The sequence below is a fragment of the Bombus pyrosoma genome, linkage group LG14 (genome assembly GCF_014825855.1).
Source record: "Bombus pyrosoma isolate SC7728 linkage group LG14, ASM1482585v1, whole genome shotgun sequence".
Taxonomy (NCBI): domain Eukaryota; kingdom Metazoa; phylum Arthropoda; class Insecta; order Hymenoptera; family Apidae; genus Bombus; species Bombus pyrosoma.
In genome coordinates, this window is record NC_057783.1 from 8,629,582 (window position 1) to 8,647,763 (window position 18,182).

Here is an 18,182-nt window from a genome sequence, read left to right on the forward strand (position 1 = left end):
CAAGGTACATTGAAACACTTAGATCAAATAAATAATATCTATTGTGTACAATTAAAATAAAGAATCGACGAAGACAGAGATGTTTTATAAAGTTCATCGTTGTTTAATTAATAGTTTGTAATTACATTATTAAAGGTTACCTGTCGTTCCTGGACAATCGTATCGAATTTATTTTCTGATTGATATCCGTGCCAATAATGGAGTGCTGTGCCACCTACAGCGATGAACATGAAGGTTCCAACGAAGTTCATTATAATTTCCTAAAAGTCAATATTTTCCATTAATGTCAAACAATTTCGTATCTTCCGATAATTATTATTTATAGATCTTAATCTGAATTATTTATAGATCCCGCGTGTAATAGATTTTTATTCTAAAATAAATAACCTAAGTATAAAGTTGTAATCGGAACGAAAATGATCTTACAACAAGCGTCTTTTTGTGAGACGAGTTGCCAAAGCAATAAGTAATTAGAACAACGCTGGTGTATATGAAAAATCCCACTAAGACTCCAGACGCAACGATTTCTGCGTCCGGATTTTTGTCTTCGTTTAAGTTCCATGTTCCTCCAACACCCAGGAATTCCCCTTGGTATCCTGTTCGATACAGGATCAGGATTATGAGATTAATAACCTGAAAGGACAATCAACAGCCTAAACAAGACATATATACTTTAACAAATAAAATAGTTTTATATCTAAGATTGATTTGATTTGCAACAAAAATTACAATTCGTGAAGATTTGTTTAATACAACGTGATAGATATTTGAAAATTGTAATGTCCACGTGTATAAAAATAACGGGATTTCTTAATTCTTCGATATTTTAGTCTCTTTTTATTAGCGCTCATGAGGAATTAACTCTAGTAAAAGAATAGTACTCTAATACCACGATACCGTAATATGGTATCGCTTTACAAATATCCTTATCGTACATCGATAACTGAAATGAATCATACAATTATGTACAAATGTTTCTTGAATGAGTCTAGTTACAATGATTTATCAACGTAGGAACCTAACGTTAATTGATGGACCAGGCATTGTTAATCAGATTCGACGCGCGATTGATGTGACTTAAACGTCTGTGAAATTACCGCAATCTTTTCGTAAATAAGAACCAACTCTACAATGACAATACGACGTCCATTAATCGTGATTTCGCAATAGTACGTGCGCGTACTATTATTACAAGGCACCTTTAAGTCAAAAATATTTCCATTGTATTATACTGTTCGTATTTTGTCATAACTTTAAGAAACTGTAAACTAAATGGAGAATTTCTATTTTGTGCACGCACGAAAGAATGGACAAAAAATCACAAAATTTTGATCGGAATATCATCTTCATTATTCGTCACACAACTTCAGTTTTAGAATCAAACAATTTCACTACCCCTTGTATGTTCCCGAATTATTGACTCGGCACGCTTCATCTTCATATAAATATGCGTATAATAAAATATAATTATATAATAAAGAGAACAATAAAAGAGTTCTCCTCACCAGTTTAAGCACTTTTATCGCTATACCCGCAATAGTTTCTAAAGACACCATGATTACTTTTTCTATATGAACTCTTCACGCTTGGAACAGGTGAACTAATTGAAATAAAAGCGTGCTGGTTGTTTTCGACGCGGTACCAAGCCCTCTTTATCTAATCAGATGATACAGCGTACGTCGACAGAGGGATAAGACCAGTAGAAAACGAACGATAATATACCTCGAAATATAACGTTTATTGTTATTTTATTTTCCTAATGCTTGCTTTCATACGATTAATTCAATAAAATTATCATGAAACGTTATTGTATTCTTATCCCTGAACATTTTTTTAAATGCCGTTGACCTAATTATCTTAAAAGTCCTTCACTGCACATAATTACAAAATTGACTTGAGTAGAACTTAGTTTTAAAAATTCAATTTTATCTGAAGAAACAGTGTGAAGATATATAGTAAAATATGTAGATCATTATGCGAATGTACTTTCTAAAATGAAATTAGTGACTAGACGCTAATTAGCATTCACCATCGTATCAAGCTTGAAATTTACAAATTTTCAGTTCTGATTTATATAATCTCTCGTGAAGTCTTTTACGAATAATATTATTAAATATTTCTAATGTCCAATATTTATTTTAGGAGCTGGGCCTAGCTATCACCCCGGAGCAAATCGCGGAAATGGAGGCACACGTGAACGATATAGACTTCAAAGCTGCTGCAGAGGAAGAGAAGGCCACCAGACACGATGTAATGGCTCACGTTCATATTTTTGGAAACCAATGTCCAAAAGCTGCTCCAATAATCCATTTAGGTGCAACTAGTTGCTACGTCGGTGACAACACGGTAATATTAATATCATTTCCTGTAATGAATACGCACCATTCATGTGAAATACCCTATTCATGGTAGTTGTATTGATTTTCGAAGGATTTAATAATTATTCGTCAAGGTTTCGACATTCTTCTGCCGAAATTGGCGAACGTCTTGTCCCGTCTCGCGAAGTTTGCCATGGAACATCGGGATTTACCGACCTTGGGATTCACTCATCTTCAACCAGCACAACTTACGACCGTTGGTAAACGAGCTACGCTGTGGCTTCATGATCTTCTGATGGATGAGAGAGCTCTTCGTCGAGCTAGAGACGATTTGAAGTTTCGCGGAGTGAAAGGCACAACTGGCACTCAAGCTTCGTTCCTTCAATTATTTAATGGTGAGCGTGTATCTTAAATAATTGCAAAAAATATAATTATTATATAATATAATATATATTAAAAAATATTCTACTTTCGCCTTTGGTTCGTTTCCACAGGTGATGATAAGAAAGTGAAGCAGTTAGATCAACTGGTAACTAAAATGGCTGGATTCGATAAACACTATCTTGTAACAGGACAAACATACAGCAGAAAAGTCGACGTAGAATGCTTAAATGCGCTAAGCTCTTTAGGTTCTACTGTCCACAAGGTCAATAAACTACCTTCTCTAAAAAAAGAAATAAGCTGTTGGTAAAAATCCAAATGAAATTATTTAACGAAGCAAATAGGAAAATAGTAATAAAATAAAAATATAATACAAGCCTTCCTTCGAAGATTTGCTTTATTAATTTCTGTTCCACAGATCTGTAGTGATATTCGATTACTGGCGAATATGAAAGAAGTCGAGGAACCGTTCGAGAGCACTCAAATTGGATCAAGTGCAATGCCATACAAAAGGAACCCAATGCGTTCAGAGAGGTGTTGTAGTATAGCAAGACACTTGATGACTTTGGCCAATAATGCTCTACAAACGGCAGCCAGTCAATGGATGGAAAGAACGCTAGATGATTCTGCTAATCGAAGAATTACTTTATCCGAGGCGTTCTTGTCAGCGGATGTGATCGTAATGACTCTTCAAAATATTACGGAAGGCATGATCGTTTACCCCAAAGTTATCGCCAGCCATATCGCACAAGAATTGCCTTTCATGACTACGGAAAATATAATAATGGCTATGGTAAAAGCAGGAGGCGATAGACAAGTAAGATTTACGTTATTGTACGCTCATAACAGAAACAAAATTGTATTTTATATGAAAACATTTACCTTTCTACGTTTGGAAAATCTAACTTTAGTGGAGTTCTAAAACAAGGAACCAGAAGTAAAAGAGGAGAATATTTTTTTAAGAACATTTTCTTTAATCCAATAAATTAATGTTGCTTTTCCGTGACAGGTTTGCCACGAAAAAATAAGAGTTCTGTCTCAAGAAGCTGGTGCACAGGTGAAGCAACACGGCAAAAACAACGATCTAGTGGACAGGATCAAGAAAGATCCGTATTTTGCCCCGATCCTTAATCAACTGGATAATCTTTTGGATCCGCGTACGTTCGTTGGTAGAGCACCTCAACAGGTCATCGAATTTTTAGAAGAAGAAGTCAATCCTGTGCTCGAGAAGTACAAAGGGATTTTAGGCGGAAAGGTGGAACTCAACATTTGACCCAACAAAAATAGGATTTTTTATTCTCTAAGGAAGGAAGGTTTCTAGAGAAGTTCGTGATGTTTTATAAATGTTTTATAAAAAGTTTCGTCAAATGTTGTCTGTTATTTTTACGTGTGTTAGTATTGTAAACTTTACAGAGATTAGAACTGAATAAAACAGAAGGAACGTAAAGTGCACTGTTTCGCAGCTACGCGCGCGCTTTTTCCCGTTCAACGTTTTTTTCTCATTAAGACAACCCGATTTTGCTTCTGAGACTCGAATGAAAAATTAGAAACTTCTCGCCAACGTAACTGCTGTGATAGCAAGCGAAGATGGAGTAGACAAATCAATGAAATACGAGGAAATACAAACTTTTTAAAAGAAATACTAATTTTCATATTTACATTTAGATGGAAGAAATAGGACAGAATAAGAGATAGAAAGATAAAGTTGCGAAGACAGGTGAAGAGAATAGGTACAGTAGAGTGTAAAAAGAAAGGCAGAAATATAGAGACCGATCGTTTATTGTAAACAGATAGTTGAAACATAGTGAATAACAGTTGCTTAATCACCAATTCACTTTTCCAATCTACATTTAAGAATCTTAATAAAATGTATATTTCTTTCTCATCGGATAACATATCTGAAAGGATACTGGATGCAGGTGATTAAAGTCGACTAAGCAACTGTTATACTTTACAAGAGAAGCTAAAAGTAGCTTTACCCTGAAACGGGACATAATTTTAATCGCAAAATATAGAACGAAAAGATGTAGCAGAGTGGAAAGTACAACATTGGTAACGTGTATATTACATAGCTTGGATTTCGCATAAACGACTATAGCACTTGAGAATCACAGCATTAGGAGAATTACGCACTGTTCTCTCGTATATAGCTTTTTTTACTTTATGATAGATCCAGGTAACGATAAGTGAGAAGACTAGACTAGAAGTGAGAGAAGACAAGAAGAAACGCGGTTTCCTGGTCGAAAGTGACACGGCCTGTGCACTTTCGCTTTTACGCGTTCATTTTTCTTTTGTCATGCTTTTGTAGGATACTTAGATTATTCTTCCAACTTGTGAAATTCAGCTATGTGTAAGCTTAGGCAGCGAAGTTCACTGTGGCTTCTCAGGCAGATATAATAGAGAGGAATGTAGATAAAAGTAAATGAAAGAAGAGAGAAGTGGAAGAAAGGGAAAGCTTGAAAAAGTGAAAATTTGATAGAGAAAGGTTTATAATGTAGGAATGTAGAGGGTAGAAATTGAAAAGATGAAATTGAAGAATAGAAGAAAGCAGAATAAAGAATTGGAAAGTGATATAAAAGAAAAGCTGAGATAAAAGTAGAGTTTTTTTTTAAGAAAAGGAAAAAGACAAGAGAATTTTATTCGATTTTTCGTATAAACAGTAGGATTGTTAAATTTGTAAGAAAATTTATAGTTTGGGGTAAAGAAAAGTTTGAAGAGAAGAAAACAGAAGGAACCAAAAGAAGTTGTATAAGTATAGTAAACAGATAAATAGATGAAAAATAGACAGACGGAAAGTTTCAAGATATTTACAAAATTGAAAAAAGGTAGAGAAGAAAACAGAATTCAGAAAAGAGAAGAAAAGTATCGAATATACAATAAACAGAAAAAATACAAAATACGATTTTGTGAAAAGTTCAAGTTGATACCGAAAAAATAGCGACATAGAAGAAGAGAAAGGATAAAACTAATATTTCCAAAGAGTGACAAGAAGAGAAAGTAGTTAAACTTTTAAATAGAAAATGAAAAAAGAAATATGGTGAAGCATAATAGTGTTCAATATAAGAAAATAATTTCAGAAAGAGGAGGAAAGACAGAAGAAACTGAGAAGACAATGCTGGAAGCTGATAGAACTTAGGAAGATATGTAATTGAAAAAGAAATTAAATAACATGTAATAAAAATAGAATATGTCACAAACTTAATAGATCAGAGTAGAAAACAAAAGGAAGAACATAATTAGGAAAACAATTTTTATATTAGAGTACAACGAAATAAGATACATGGAAAAAAGAAAAGGTATACAGAAAGAACAGAGCAGAACGAGGCTACAAGGATAGAATAGAAATAACTTTAAGACAATACGATTACAGAAGGAGGTAAAATAGATAAAAATAGCGATAGTACAAAAATAGATATATTTTACAAAAATAAATCATCAGAGAAATTGAAGAAAAATAAAATAGCACCCAGAAAACATGGTAAAGTGCTATAATGTATTAAATTTCAGGTACTTCAGTATTATCGAGTTCACGTAAAAAGGGATAAAATTACTAACTGAAATACAGTGGGGATAGTACAGTAGGGAAACAGAAAAGAGATGAAAATTGAAGAGAAAGACCGTCATTAAGAGAGAAAAATTTCAAAGAGAGCAGGGACTAGTTGTAATAACCTACTATTTATAATTGCAACGTTGTAAGAGAAAGTAAAATATATACGAGAAGAGATATGCGAGGCAAGATAGATTTGAGACAGAAAACAAGAAGTAGCTTTATCTATATGGTAAGAAATAAATGGAAAGCAATTTATGGCAAGATCAACAAATTTTGACATTGTAATACTGACAGGTACTTGAGAAAAGTGTGAAAATAAAGATAGAATAGTCTGGTAAAGAAAGAAAGAAAGAAATGAAAAATTTAGAGCAGTAGCATGCTAGAGAAAAGAGACAAAAACAGAATCATGAAGAAAATGAAACGGAAGTAATAGAGTATCAGATCGTAGCGTCAGAATAGAAAGATCGTTTCTACAGAAGAGAAGAGAAGAGTGTTAATTAAAGTGAGAAACAGAGTGCAATTCGAAAAGAAATTCGTATCAAAGAATAGGATAGAGATAATAGACAAAGCGAAGAGAAGTTCAAGAAAAGGCGAAGAAAAGAAATAGAAGAAAAAGATACAGAAGAAACGAATGTCGAAGATAGTGTACCAATTGAGTTTGTCAGCCTCGCAATTTTAATGATCCGTGCCGATGCGATCTTAAATGTTTAAAGTAGGAGATCAGTAAAATTGCGAGGCCTCGAAAAGTAGAGACGTAGAGAAAGAGCTATCACAGAGCGTTAAGTTCGTGGAGAAGATTAAAACCGCTCTGATCGAACGTTTCCCAATTAGGAACGCCGTCAAATCCAAAATTTCATCATTTAGAAAAGCTCATTCAGGGTAATGAATTCAAACTTTTAGTTCCAATTCATCAAAGACTACGAGTCTCGATTTTGTACTTTTTAGTATCAGATCGATTTCAAATTCTTCCAAATATATTAATAATTAACTTCGGAGTATTTCAATTTATCTGCTGATTGTCGAAGCAGCGTCTTTTGGATGAACAGTTCCACGTCGTCGTTGTAATCTGCCATTGATTTGCCAAAAATTTGGTCCAGTTTCGTCTTGACTGGATTCATATCGATAATTCCGAACTTTTCAAATTGTCTACTTAAGGAAACGATTGTCGTTTCGTGGTTGAATTATCTGAATTCTGGTCGATTATTTTTTGGCTATTCGGTATCCGGAGAACGTGACGCCATCGGATATTTTTCCTGCATCGACGAAAACAGCGAGATGATCTCCAGCTTCGACGTCCAATAAGACCAAATTAGCACCACCTCCTGCACCAGTGCTGACCACGGGTCTCCAGCTATCGGAGTTATTCAGTTTCCTTTTCAGAGTGAGCCGAAGGTCGGTGCTGCCATATCCGGCGAAGCTGAACTGATACAAGCCCGGGCAATGGGTGATGAAAAGTCCTGTTTGGGCGACGTAACCCACACCTTTGTCGACCAATGTCTCGGCGAATACGACTTTGGCATGCTAATGGATGAGATAATATTTCAAGAATTACTGTCTTTAAGCGTTATTACATTTTATAAATATTGTGAATAATTCGCGACAGCTTTTAATTTTTCGTTCAAATTGCTGTAACTCAAGTATAAATGTTGACACAGTGATAAGTTGACAAGTGTATATTGGCACAAGTTATTACGTAAATTAGAAACTGCGAAATTTCATTTTAATTTAGATGAATGTTGTTTCAACATTCCATTTAAGTTCTCCAAATAGTTCAGTTAATTCTGCTGTCATTTAAAATTCTACGAATGTTTCTATATTTATTGCGTTGAAATATCCGGACTGTATTTTTATTTGAAACTCGTTTAAAAATTAGACTCACATCGACAGAAGCCTGGGTAGCCGAGAAAGCAACAACACCAGCACAATCAGCAGCTGTTCCTATTTTTAACGAGCCGACGGTCGTGATACCGGAAGTTGGTGGATCCGGTATGGCTGCCTCCGTCAGGATGGATACTGCTAGGAACATCACCAACCACACCACCCTACAACAAAATTTTTTATAAAATTATAAGTATTCACATTAACGTCGCGACCTAATTACATTTTATTTTCCATATCCATGAACAACTTGCAGACTAATGACAATTCTTCACCGCGTTTCAATGCATTCAATGCAATTATAGATAATTATTTATGACTCACCAAGGAAGAGAATATATGATATGTAATATCGTAATGGCTAACAATAAGTATGAGATAGAAATTGCGACCAAGACAAACCAAAGAAATGGGAACTTTTGTAGTTCGTAACGAATGCAGTAAAAATGTTATCTATTTATGACGCATTCGTTATAGCAAATGCAATATCGCGTAACGCTGATAATAATAAAAACTAGAAGGTATAAGAAAATAAGTAGACTAAGAAATCATTGTTTGTTAGAAAAATACGAATTAATTATTTCAATGCAGTGGAAGGATCTATTCAATTGATAAAACGTATCTTAGTGACTTATTACAGCTAATTGCTATGTATAATGATGTAGACTATTAAAATTTTCCATTGATTATCCAGTTACATAAACTAGATTAGACATAGAGTCATTAAAGAAGGGATTAAACAAAATTGAAAAAATTAGTATCTTTGAACATTGACATCTTCGAATCTCGTCAAATTATTCGGAATATTTCATGAGAACTTTCAAGTTGAAAGAAAGGGAAGCTGAAAAGTAATTATGGAAGTCGCGCGCTAATATCGTTACAGTGGAAAAATAAACCAACGACTCGTTCTTGCGTAAGAGTTCAAGTGGGCGTTCGAGGATTTTTATAATTTCGTCTCGTTTATTTTCTTTTTTTTTTTTGTTCCGTTTGGCTCGCATTAAATAACCAGCCTGACCATTCTCGGCAAAGTTCAACCCGATTTGTGACTTTCACTGCTCACGGCTACTTCTCCGCTCGCTTCACCTTTTTCACCTTCTTCATTTTTCTTTTTTTATTCTTATTTCACTTGATCATTCCCTATCTCCGACTGCTTTCGTTTTCGGGCGCACCGGTTTCGGTTATCTCTTTAGTGAAATCGTTACTTTCTGCCTTGCACCAGATATTATTCCCAGCAAAATCCTCAGAATTCATATTTGGAGCAAACAAAGTTGAATGGGATTTATTGGACTCTTGATATTGAATAATATCAGAGACAAAAGCAACGTCCATAGAATGTTAATCAGGTCAGAATTTTTTAAGCGCACAATTTATTCAGGTAGTTTCTATTAGAATTCTAATGAAGAGTGGAAAATAGAATATTGTTATGTTAGCGTATAGTAATTTTGTATGGTGGTGATTCATTAAATCGAGCAGAAAATTTGCCACAGCTTCTGGTCTCGCTCTATTAATCGCATAACTCGTGCGACGAAAGCAAAAAGAAGCATTCATTTTGTCAAGCGCAATCTACCGCGCCAATCGCATTGAACTTTCTACTTTGTTTCGAGAGAAAGTCGCGTTTTGCAGCTTCGTTACATCAAAATTATCTTTAATTTTCTTTTATTCTACCGTTTCTTGTTTGATTTTCAATAGTCTGGACTGCTCCAAATATTCATCATTTAAATATTCATTATCCTACATTTAAGCACGAAATTAAACCAACGTTATTATTCTCGTTTAATCTTTCGTTCAACTAAAGACACCTGTATTTTTGTCATTACCATAGATATATAATGTCTCAGACTATTTGGTAATTTCTTTCATTAAATTATTAAATCACTGTATTATAGAAGTGAATTCGATATTAAATATTTATTATTAAGGCTCCTTTTTCCAAAATTCCTAATATATAAATTCAGTCTTCTCTCGAATACAAATGTCTATAGTTGAGGTTTAATTAGTAACATTTTAACTTCGTTAAGTTACCGAGATCATAAGACTAACAAACATTAAAATTGTACCAAAAAAACGATTCTTTAAGAATAATGTTTCGTATTAATTAGTATGCAAAGAAAAACAACTCGTTATCTAAGTTATCATAATTGGAAAGTAATGCTGGAGTATTTCTCAATTAGCTCGAACACGTTAATAGTATAGTCTAGATAAAGGATAAAAATAAACTGCATGGTTTAGATTGTACACAACGATCGCAATGCACTTTTAACCCCTGAATCGCATTTACTTGTGCAAGATTAAATCAGAAATCCTTTCACTTTCACGGGCTTCAAGGCGAGGATCTCACGTGCGACACGTTTCTGTCGCCCACGTTAACCGGAATAACAATAAACGGGACAATTCGTGACTTCATGATATATTTTAACAATTACGTTAATACATTGCATCTGTAAGAATCGTATGAAACCAGAGAAATCAATTCACACAACTCAACTTTTATAAAAGATTTAATTAATCATCTGTTTACTAACAATCCATATTTATAAATAATTTAATAATATATTCCATACGAAGTTTATATGAAAAGACAATTTGCTCGTGCATATTGAATTCTCTGGCTCAATTTTATCCGTTTTATGAAAATATACTGTACCAGACTATTGTTATGTGATCATCGATATTACGTTACGGAATTTTATTGTAGTTCGCAGAAACGATTTCGATCAATTCTTTATGTAGAAACCATTTAGGTTTTTACGTGTTTGGGAACACGTTTGGCTGAACAATACCTACAGCTGTAAACTTGTGTGAATAATTGAGGAGATAATTACTTGGGTATTTAAATTTTGCTACAAAAGAATTTTTTTTTAGATACTATTTTATACTCTTGTTCTAGGTCGCTAATATTTTACATAATTTTATAGGTGAACTACTTTATTATTTCTTATTACTATTTCTTTTTTCTCTCAAGTTCTTTATAGAACGTTTAAATGTATTTGTAATTGCAATGCAATGCAATGCAATGCAATACGAAGACCTATGATTTATGTAAATCTTGAAATCGTGTTAGGACGTAATGTTGCTCATCTTATGTAACGGATCTGCATGCATCATAATATGATATGCAACGTGATCCATTTATAACGGAGTATAAATTAATGAGATAATGCATGTACGGCTGAATGCGGAACGATCTTCTTGACGTACTTCACTCATCTTGTGTCAGTGTTCATTCCAATAAACGAAAACGAAAAATATTAACAATCATCTCATTAGTTGAAAGGTTGAAATACGACTTCGACGCGTGAAATCAAATATGCTAACGACATGTAAATTATTCTTATTCCTAGAGTAAGGTATATTCATTGTTATTATTGTCGTCTTATTGCATTATAACTTTGATAAACTATTTTTTTAAAGACAGTCGAGATTATTCGAATCTTTACATTAAATTAAAAATGCTATATATGGATTACATATGGATATTATATATGAACAAGTACTTAAATATTGAAATACTTTTTTAAACTTGTGATTGCTCTTAAATTAAATATTCAAGCAACTCAAAAGAATGATTCTTGGCTTAAATTTTGAAATATTCCAAATTTAAGTAACAGCATTAAATACTAAGATCTATCATTTGAACCAACAGATTTATTATAAATCAGTTAAAGGGATATCAAATTAAAAATTACAGGAATTTTATCGCATCGAAGAATTAACTTCTTCAAAGTCCCTTTTAGGTTTTCTTAATAAATCCTTCGTCGTCGGTATACTAATACAATATAAAAAAAAAGAAAAAAAGGGTATATTAATCAACATATTCAAGTTCTACAACTACAAATTTACTATCCAGTTATTCGATCAATTAGAAATGGAATTGTATAAATAACTGAATATAAATTATTCAGAAAACATCCACGTTGCTAATCGATCAAAAATATCAACAAAATTCTAATTTAATAAATGTACAATATTAAGGAAATAAAGGCGGTTTAAAAAGCGAGCACTTAAAGGGACTCACATGATGGTAGAAAGTGGTGTGGCAGTGGCGAACGTTCTCAATCGTGCTGGGCAACGCAGCTGTTCGATGTTCCAGGTAAGTTGAACCAGGTGAAGTCGACGTACGCCTTTATATTACCTTGGAGCCCGGACAGTTTGGTCTTGACGCCACCTCCAATATCTGTGCTCTCTCGTCTCGTTCCTTTCTTTTCCTCGTGTCAAGTGCTTCGATCTTAAGCCCCCACCTCACTCTCTCTCACTCTCTGCTAACTTCAGTTAGGGACAGCCGAGCGTAGATAGTGACAATCGGATTACTGGAAGGCCGGTTTGGCAAGCTTTCCGATACGAAGTAGACCTGGAGATGGAAATCTGGCGTTTATTACTATGGTGTTAGCCTTAATTTAAAAAGAATATTAAACAATACAAAGAGAGAAATATTAGAAAATTAGAAATGCTAAAATTTTTGGTTCGTTAGAATTTCTAACCTTTCTTTTTTTAAATCAAGTGTAATGTCTGTATTCTTTAATATTTGCATACGCCTGTTATCACAGTAATTATATTATTATAAAAATTATTGGACTACAATATACAATGGATGACATTTGATACAAAAAAAGTGCATAGTTATTCGACTAGTCTTGATTTCAAACTGGTGTACATAATCAATAAGTAAATTTCTTTTTCGGTTGACCATGTTCCTGGGCTTGCAAGCAACATTTCAATTTAGAGGTAACGTTTGTTTAGTATGCATTATCTCAATTATGCACAAGATTCGTTGCTCATTCTTAATTACTTAGAAAATTCTATAGGTAAACTGAACGCGAATAGAAATGAATTTTCTCTTCTGACATACAGTCGTTTGAATTCTAGCAATTCGGTCACTTCCTCGACGCCACTGTAAATCGGTACTTCAATTCCGTGAACATCGGTTATTCAATCCCATTCTTGTATATGCGCCTATGCAATTAGCGAATAATTTATTCCATACCACTGGACAACCAGTCTTGGAACATTTTCCTATTTAAAATTGTATGGAAGTCTATGTAAAATTTGGCGTGGCTAATCTTCCATCAGAATAAAGTTCCAGCGCCTACGATATATCGATTTCTATGTGTCATTAAAAATAACTTTCACTTTTGCTTTCGGTTCGCGTTATTTCGTTTATTAGTTATGTATTCCTTTCAAACTACGTATTCCTCGGTTCCACGTTGCGTACACTGGTTCTACACGTTTCTGAAAGTACTCCCGATTCTTTAAAACAACCTGGTCGCGATCATTAACGCTTTCAAACATACGTATGATCTTACTAGATTCCATGACAGAAATTAATAAATTCCTCAATTCTCGAAGTCTTAACACATGTAGTATATAACGTGGAATATAGAAATACAAGAATTTATAACCACGTTACTTATAACCACATAACTTTCCTTTTTTTTCTTTTTTAATAAATTGCTTTGATTTTAACAAATGTTACCAGAGAACTGCCGCTATATTGTTAATGTTTTACAGAAATAAGAATAAAATTACAAATTCTCGACATCGTGAACCAATCAAGCATTGGTCATACTATGGTTCATTAATATTACGTGGTTGACAAATATGTCGAAAGAATATTATGCTTCGCCATATCTCGTCAAACAACTGCTCTTTCTCTGAGGGAATGTGCAAGTTTTGCGCAATCCGTGAATTACATAGAAAGGACCCGAAAGCATGAAGTTATGATTATGGTGATCACGTAGCTAGTAGCTCATATGGGAGCTCGTTGTTAAAGGAAATTCTACAAATTACAAGCATTTCGTGCTCTCCTTCTTTCTTTTCAAAAACTTTCTTTCTTTTGTTCTCGATAACGACACCTTTGTTATATAACGAACACGCTATCTGACACCTACTAATCACTACTATTACGTAAATGTAATTTACCAAGAATCTGAATTCGACGAAATAGAAGAAATTAATAAACGCAAAAATTCTCTGTGGAGAAAGGAGAATATTTTTTTTGCATTTCTTAAACAATTGTATCGCAGATAAGGAATAAAATGAAATTAATGTGTTTGTGTGCCGCGTTACCCACTTATGAAGCCGATGGAAATGTATCAGTGGGTCACTGGAGACAGAGTTTACTTCCACTGACCTCCATTTTCATTTCTCCTCCTCCACGAACTCTCCATTTCTTTTTATGGGAAATGGGACATCTTTAAAGATACAAAGATCGTCTCGAATATCAATCTCTGAAGAGAACAACATTACATTCGTATAATTCCGAAGAATGATATATTTGCTCGCGCATGATACGATAATTATTTAACTACTTACATATATGTATAATTGCCTTAAAATTATAATTCAGTTATTTTATACCTTCAATTTCTCAATCGCACAATAAATGGTAGAATTTTACACATCAGAATCATCGCACAATTCTCGCTATTCTCTTCGATTAATTGTGGAGAAAAATAGATATCGTTCGTGTATATCACAAGATATTTCCATCGTGGTTGATTTCTCTCATAAACTGGAAATTTGATGTTGATCTGGCCATTAAACACTGAAAAGGCGAAACGGTATAAGTGGTGAAAATCATGCAACTAGGTGTGATCGTAGTTCATCATCGCATCAATTGCGGTTAACGCAGAGAAACTGGATTTTATGGCCACATTCTTTTTTCATTTAGCAAACTGCTTTCTATGCTAACGAATCGTCTATTGAAACTATCAATTAGAGTCACACGTTGAACTTTGTGAACGAATTAAGCCACTTCTGCCATGACTACTGCCCTCCCACGTTCCTTAAACGACTTTCTTAATTTAATCAAAGAGAAAGAGAAAGGATAATCCGTCATAGAATTCATTATTATCTATCTACTCAATGCCCTTCGTCGAGTATGAATTATGGCTGTCTGGTTGACACAATTTTCCATCTACCTAGGTTATAGGATATAGCGTTGCTGCGCTTAATTATTGCAAATGTTTCATCATCAAGGATTATCACGTTTAATTTTTTACACGTGTGTAATAAGATCATGGCGAGACTGTCAATTGCAAAAGCAATTAGCCACGAAGAATGTAAATAATATGATAATTCAATTCATTTAAAAGTTGTCATATAACTAATTTTTATGGAAAATTTCATTCGAAAGGTTACTGTGAACGTTTTCATTTTTAAGTGGAAGGTGACCACACCTCTCGTATATAGAATAAACGAAAGTTTAGCCTCAGGCCGTATCAACAAATGACAAACGCGTTCTTTTTCTTATTTAATAACGTAACGAATTAGAATATAGGTGTAACAATAGTTAAAGGATAAAAGGAAAGTAGTTCCGGAAAGTGGTTGAACCCAGGAAAAATTTAGTTTGGAATTATTTTCTATCATATTTTGTACAATTATCATATTTATTCTAAGTTCGTAATATTACATTAGACAACCACGATAAAATGGCACGATTATCGAAGCTCCGATCTAAGTGTGCAAGACAGATAATAAAAAGAAATTCTTATCGACGCAGAGAAACGATCGTTGATCCCTCAAGGATTTTTGTCGTAATATACCCTTAACTTCTAGTACAATAGTAACAAGCGGCAAATAAATAATAATTGCATCGGGAAGAAGAAAAATAGTAAATAGAGATAGGAACGAGATGAACACAGAATCAAGGCAAGCTTAAGTAGTGCGCAAAGAATATTCAAAATTAACTTCCCTGTATTAAACAGGAAGCACGAAAAATCCGGAAAAGAAAGTGAACGAATTCAAGGGATACGTCAATTATGCAAATCGCGTTATCGATATCTAAAATATATATATATACAAATATAAATCGCCAATGAGACAATTATAAAAAAAGAAAAAAAAATTCGATCAAAGCAATACGTCAACGACGATCAACAGAAACGATAATATCAATTGATTGGAAATATCTCTTCATCATTTTTTTGGAACCAATTTCTTGCTTCGTCAGTTTAATTTTCACATTTTTTCTTTCGTCTTATTTAAACAAAATTTCTTTTCTGTAACTTTTTAAACTTTTTCCATGTCTTCTTCTTTTTAAAGGTAATTCGCCGTTATTTACAAATTTGGAAGAGTAGGGCACGTTATATACAATAATTCGTCTTGGACATGGAATCGCACACACTATCGACTTCTTCCGGGCGATTCGAATCGGCGAGTGTAGCTTGACTTTCACTCTGGACAGTGTGCTTTCGCATCGCGGCACCTCGATCGCCTTGGATCTTTCTTCCTCCTTGTCTCTATTCTCGTTACCTCGGGAAAAGCATTCTCTCATGCTCGTTTCACGTCTTTCAGTTTAAAAAGAAACTGAGCGTATACCGTTACTACGTTATAATTAAATGTTACCTCACATGCTCTGTATGCTTTGCCACATAACTTGAACGTTCAATCATTAAAACAATATTTTTAAACTTCGTGTTATTACCTTAGTGTGACTAATATTCTACAAATAATGCTGAAAGTGTGTACACTGATAATTGCAATCTACGATGCTCTATAAAATAATTGTTGTTGTATAAAACGTAATAGAAATCTACAATTACATCAGAAGACTAATAAATATATAAAGATTGTATAAAATTCAAACATAGCAAATTAATCTAAGATTATAGCAAAAATTTTAGAAAATTCATAGTTTCATTCAAAACTTTTATAATAAGAACTCTCTGCGTTCAAATTTCCATCTCCAGTTTTTCAAAAATGAAGGTGTCACGAGAAGACCGCGGTATGCGAGATCCATAAGACCTCCCCATCAACAGTGAACCATTTAAACTAACAAGTTATTGTCTTGACAAGCGGGGCCCATGCTAGGCCAGTTGCAAGCACCCGCGCCATTGTCAAAGGTTAAATGCACGGGGCAGTTGAACGTGTGAAGCGTGAACTTCTTCTTCCACTCGTCCCAATGGCAGGCATAGAACTTGTTGCAGAAGTTAGGGTGTCTGAACAGACCTGGTCTGGCGCAATTGGTAGCTCCATCGATGATCTCTTCCGATACACTATCCTCATACTCTCCAGAACGATCGATTGGACCATCGACAGAATCGTCAGTAGGACTATTGACAGAACCATCGATAGGACCAATGGCAGAATGATCCACAGTGGAAGCTAAATCTTTACCACCTCCAATAGAGTTGACAGGTGATCCAACGTTGCTCAGACTCTTTCCAGATCTGAAATTGGCAGTTAATCCATGACCTGAAAGACCCGAAGTGCGACCTCCTACTCCTACGGAAGGAGTAACGCTTGGTAAGTACGTGGACGATGGCTTTTCTTGAACTTGAATGCTCGTAGCTCCTAGAGCTTTCGAAAGTTCATTATAGATCTTAACTGGTTTTTTCGAAGAAGATTCGTAGTTGGTCACTTGGTAATCTTGATCTTCGTAGGATCCTTCCTTCTCAAGATCTACATAAATCTCCGACTCGTCATAATTAGACAAGTCCACTTTGCCCTTTGATGAGTTGATTAACTTGGAGCCAGGACCTCTGAGATTAGCGAAAGGATCTCCTCTGCAGGTACACTCTGCTCCTAATTTTCCAAGGAGAAGAGGGTGCAAATCGCTCCACTTCACAATCACTTTGGGTTTACCTACGGCTGTAGACTTGGCAGTGGTCTGATACGTGATGCCTGAAGATGGTTTCGAGTATCCTCCGGAGTAAGTCGTTACTGTGAGAGGAGACTGTGTTCTAGGAACCGAGGATGGTGTCGATGAATCGTAACCCTGTTTGAACTTCGACTGGGACTGGTAGTAATCGACTCCTGCTGCGGATCCTGTTGTGTAAACGTCGTATTGGTTTGGAACATATTTCGTGGTGCCTCTGTTGTAATTGGTAACGAGCTTTCCGACTTCATCTCTGGGAATTGCTATGTTCGTAGGCGATCCTTTGTAGCCGGGACCTGATCCTATGCCCGATGGAGCAGTGGTGTACGATTTGACAGATGCTGGTGTGAATTCTTGTTGATAAGTGACGCCAGGTAATGGGAATGGTTTTCTGTAAGTTACTCCAATGGCTGGCGAAATAGATTTGCCAGGTATATACTGAGTCTGAAATGGAAATATT

General features: G+C 34.6%; 4 protein-coding genes and 2 long non-coding RNA genes across 12 annotated transcripts in view; 2 read left to right on the forward strand and 4 right to left on the reverse strand.

Annotated features, from left to right (window-relative positions):
* LOC122574674 (protein snakeskin) overlaps window positions 1-2,518 on the reverse strand; it is a 2,903-nt gene extending 385 nt beyond the window's left edge. The window contains exons 1-3 of one of the 2 annotated variants that reach the window (XM_043742553.1): window positions 2,383-2,518; window positions 427-633; window positions 141-260 (exon numbers count right to left, since the gene is read on the reverse strand). In XM_043742553.1, coding sequence (XP_043598488.1) covers window positions 141-260; window positions 427-633; window positions 2,383-2,385 — 330 coding nt within the window. In that variant the 5' untranslated portion in view covers window positions 2,386-2,518. Of the gene's footprint in view, window positions 1-140; window positions 261-426; window positions 634-1,505; window positions 2,171-2,382 lie in introns of those variants that run through there. The other variant, XM_043742552.1, reaches the window with a different exon arrangement.
* LOC122574671 (adenylosuccinate lyase) overlaps window positions 1-4,146 on the forward strand; it is a 24,145-nt gene extending 19,999 nt beyond the window's left edge. The window contains exons 2-6 of the mRNA XM_043742540.1: window positions 2,143-2,346; window positions 2,431-2,713; window positions 2,813-2,964; window positions 3,118-3,516; window positions 3,709-4,146. Of these exons, the coding sequence (XP_043598475.1) occupies window positions 2,143-2,346; window positions 2,431-2,713; window positions 2,813-2,964; window positions 3,118-3,516; window positions 3,709-3,972 (1,302 nt within the window). The 3' untranslated portion in view covers window positions 3,973-4,146. The remainder of the gene's footprint in view (window positions 1-2,142; window positions 2,347-2,430; window positions 2,714-2,812; window positions 2,965-3,117; window positions 3,517-3,708) is intronic.
* LOC122574678 lies at window positions 3,079-3,723 on the reverse strand. Its single transcript, XR_006319128.1, has 3 exons — window positions 3,582-3,723; window positions 3,345-3,466; window positions 3,079-3,279 (listed from the first exon to the last, which is right to left on the reverse strand). It is a non-coding gene; the product is annotated as an uncharacterized LOC122574678 (long non-coding RNA).
* Window positions 3,968-12,327, reverse strand: LOC122574675. The gene is made up of 3 exons (XM_043742554.1): window positions 12,143-12,327; window positions 8,129-8,291; window positions 3,968-7,770 (listed from the first exon to the last, which is right to left on the reverse strand). Coding segments are annotated over exons 1-3 (486 nt in total). The 5' UTR covers window positions 12,145-12,327; the 3' UTR covers window positions 3,968-7,449.
* LOC122574679 lies at window positions 8,300-15,856 on the forward strand. Its single transcript, XR_006319129.1, has 2 exons — window positions 8,300-11,474; window positions 12,100-15,856. It is a non-coding gene; the product is annotated as an uncharacterized LOC122574679 (long non-coding RNA).
* Window positions 15,494-18,182, reverse strand: part of LOC122574667 (mucin-19-like) — a 46,954-nt gene continuing 44,265 nt past the window's right edge. For all 6 annotated transcript variants that reach the window (XM_043742533.1, XM_043742529.1, XM_043742531.1 and 3 more), the window contains one exon: window positions 15,494-18,166. In XM_043742533.1, coding sequence (XP_043598468.1) covers window positions 16,892-18,166 — 1,275 coding nt within the window. In that variant the 3' untranslated portion in view covers window positions 15,494-16,891. The remainder of the gene's footprint in view (window positions 18,167-18,182) is intronic.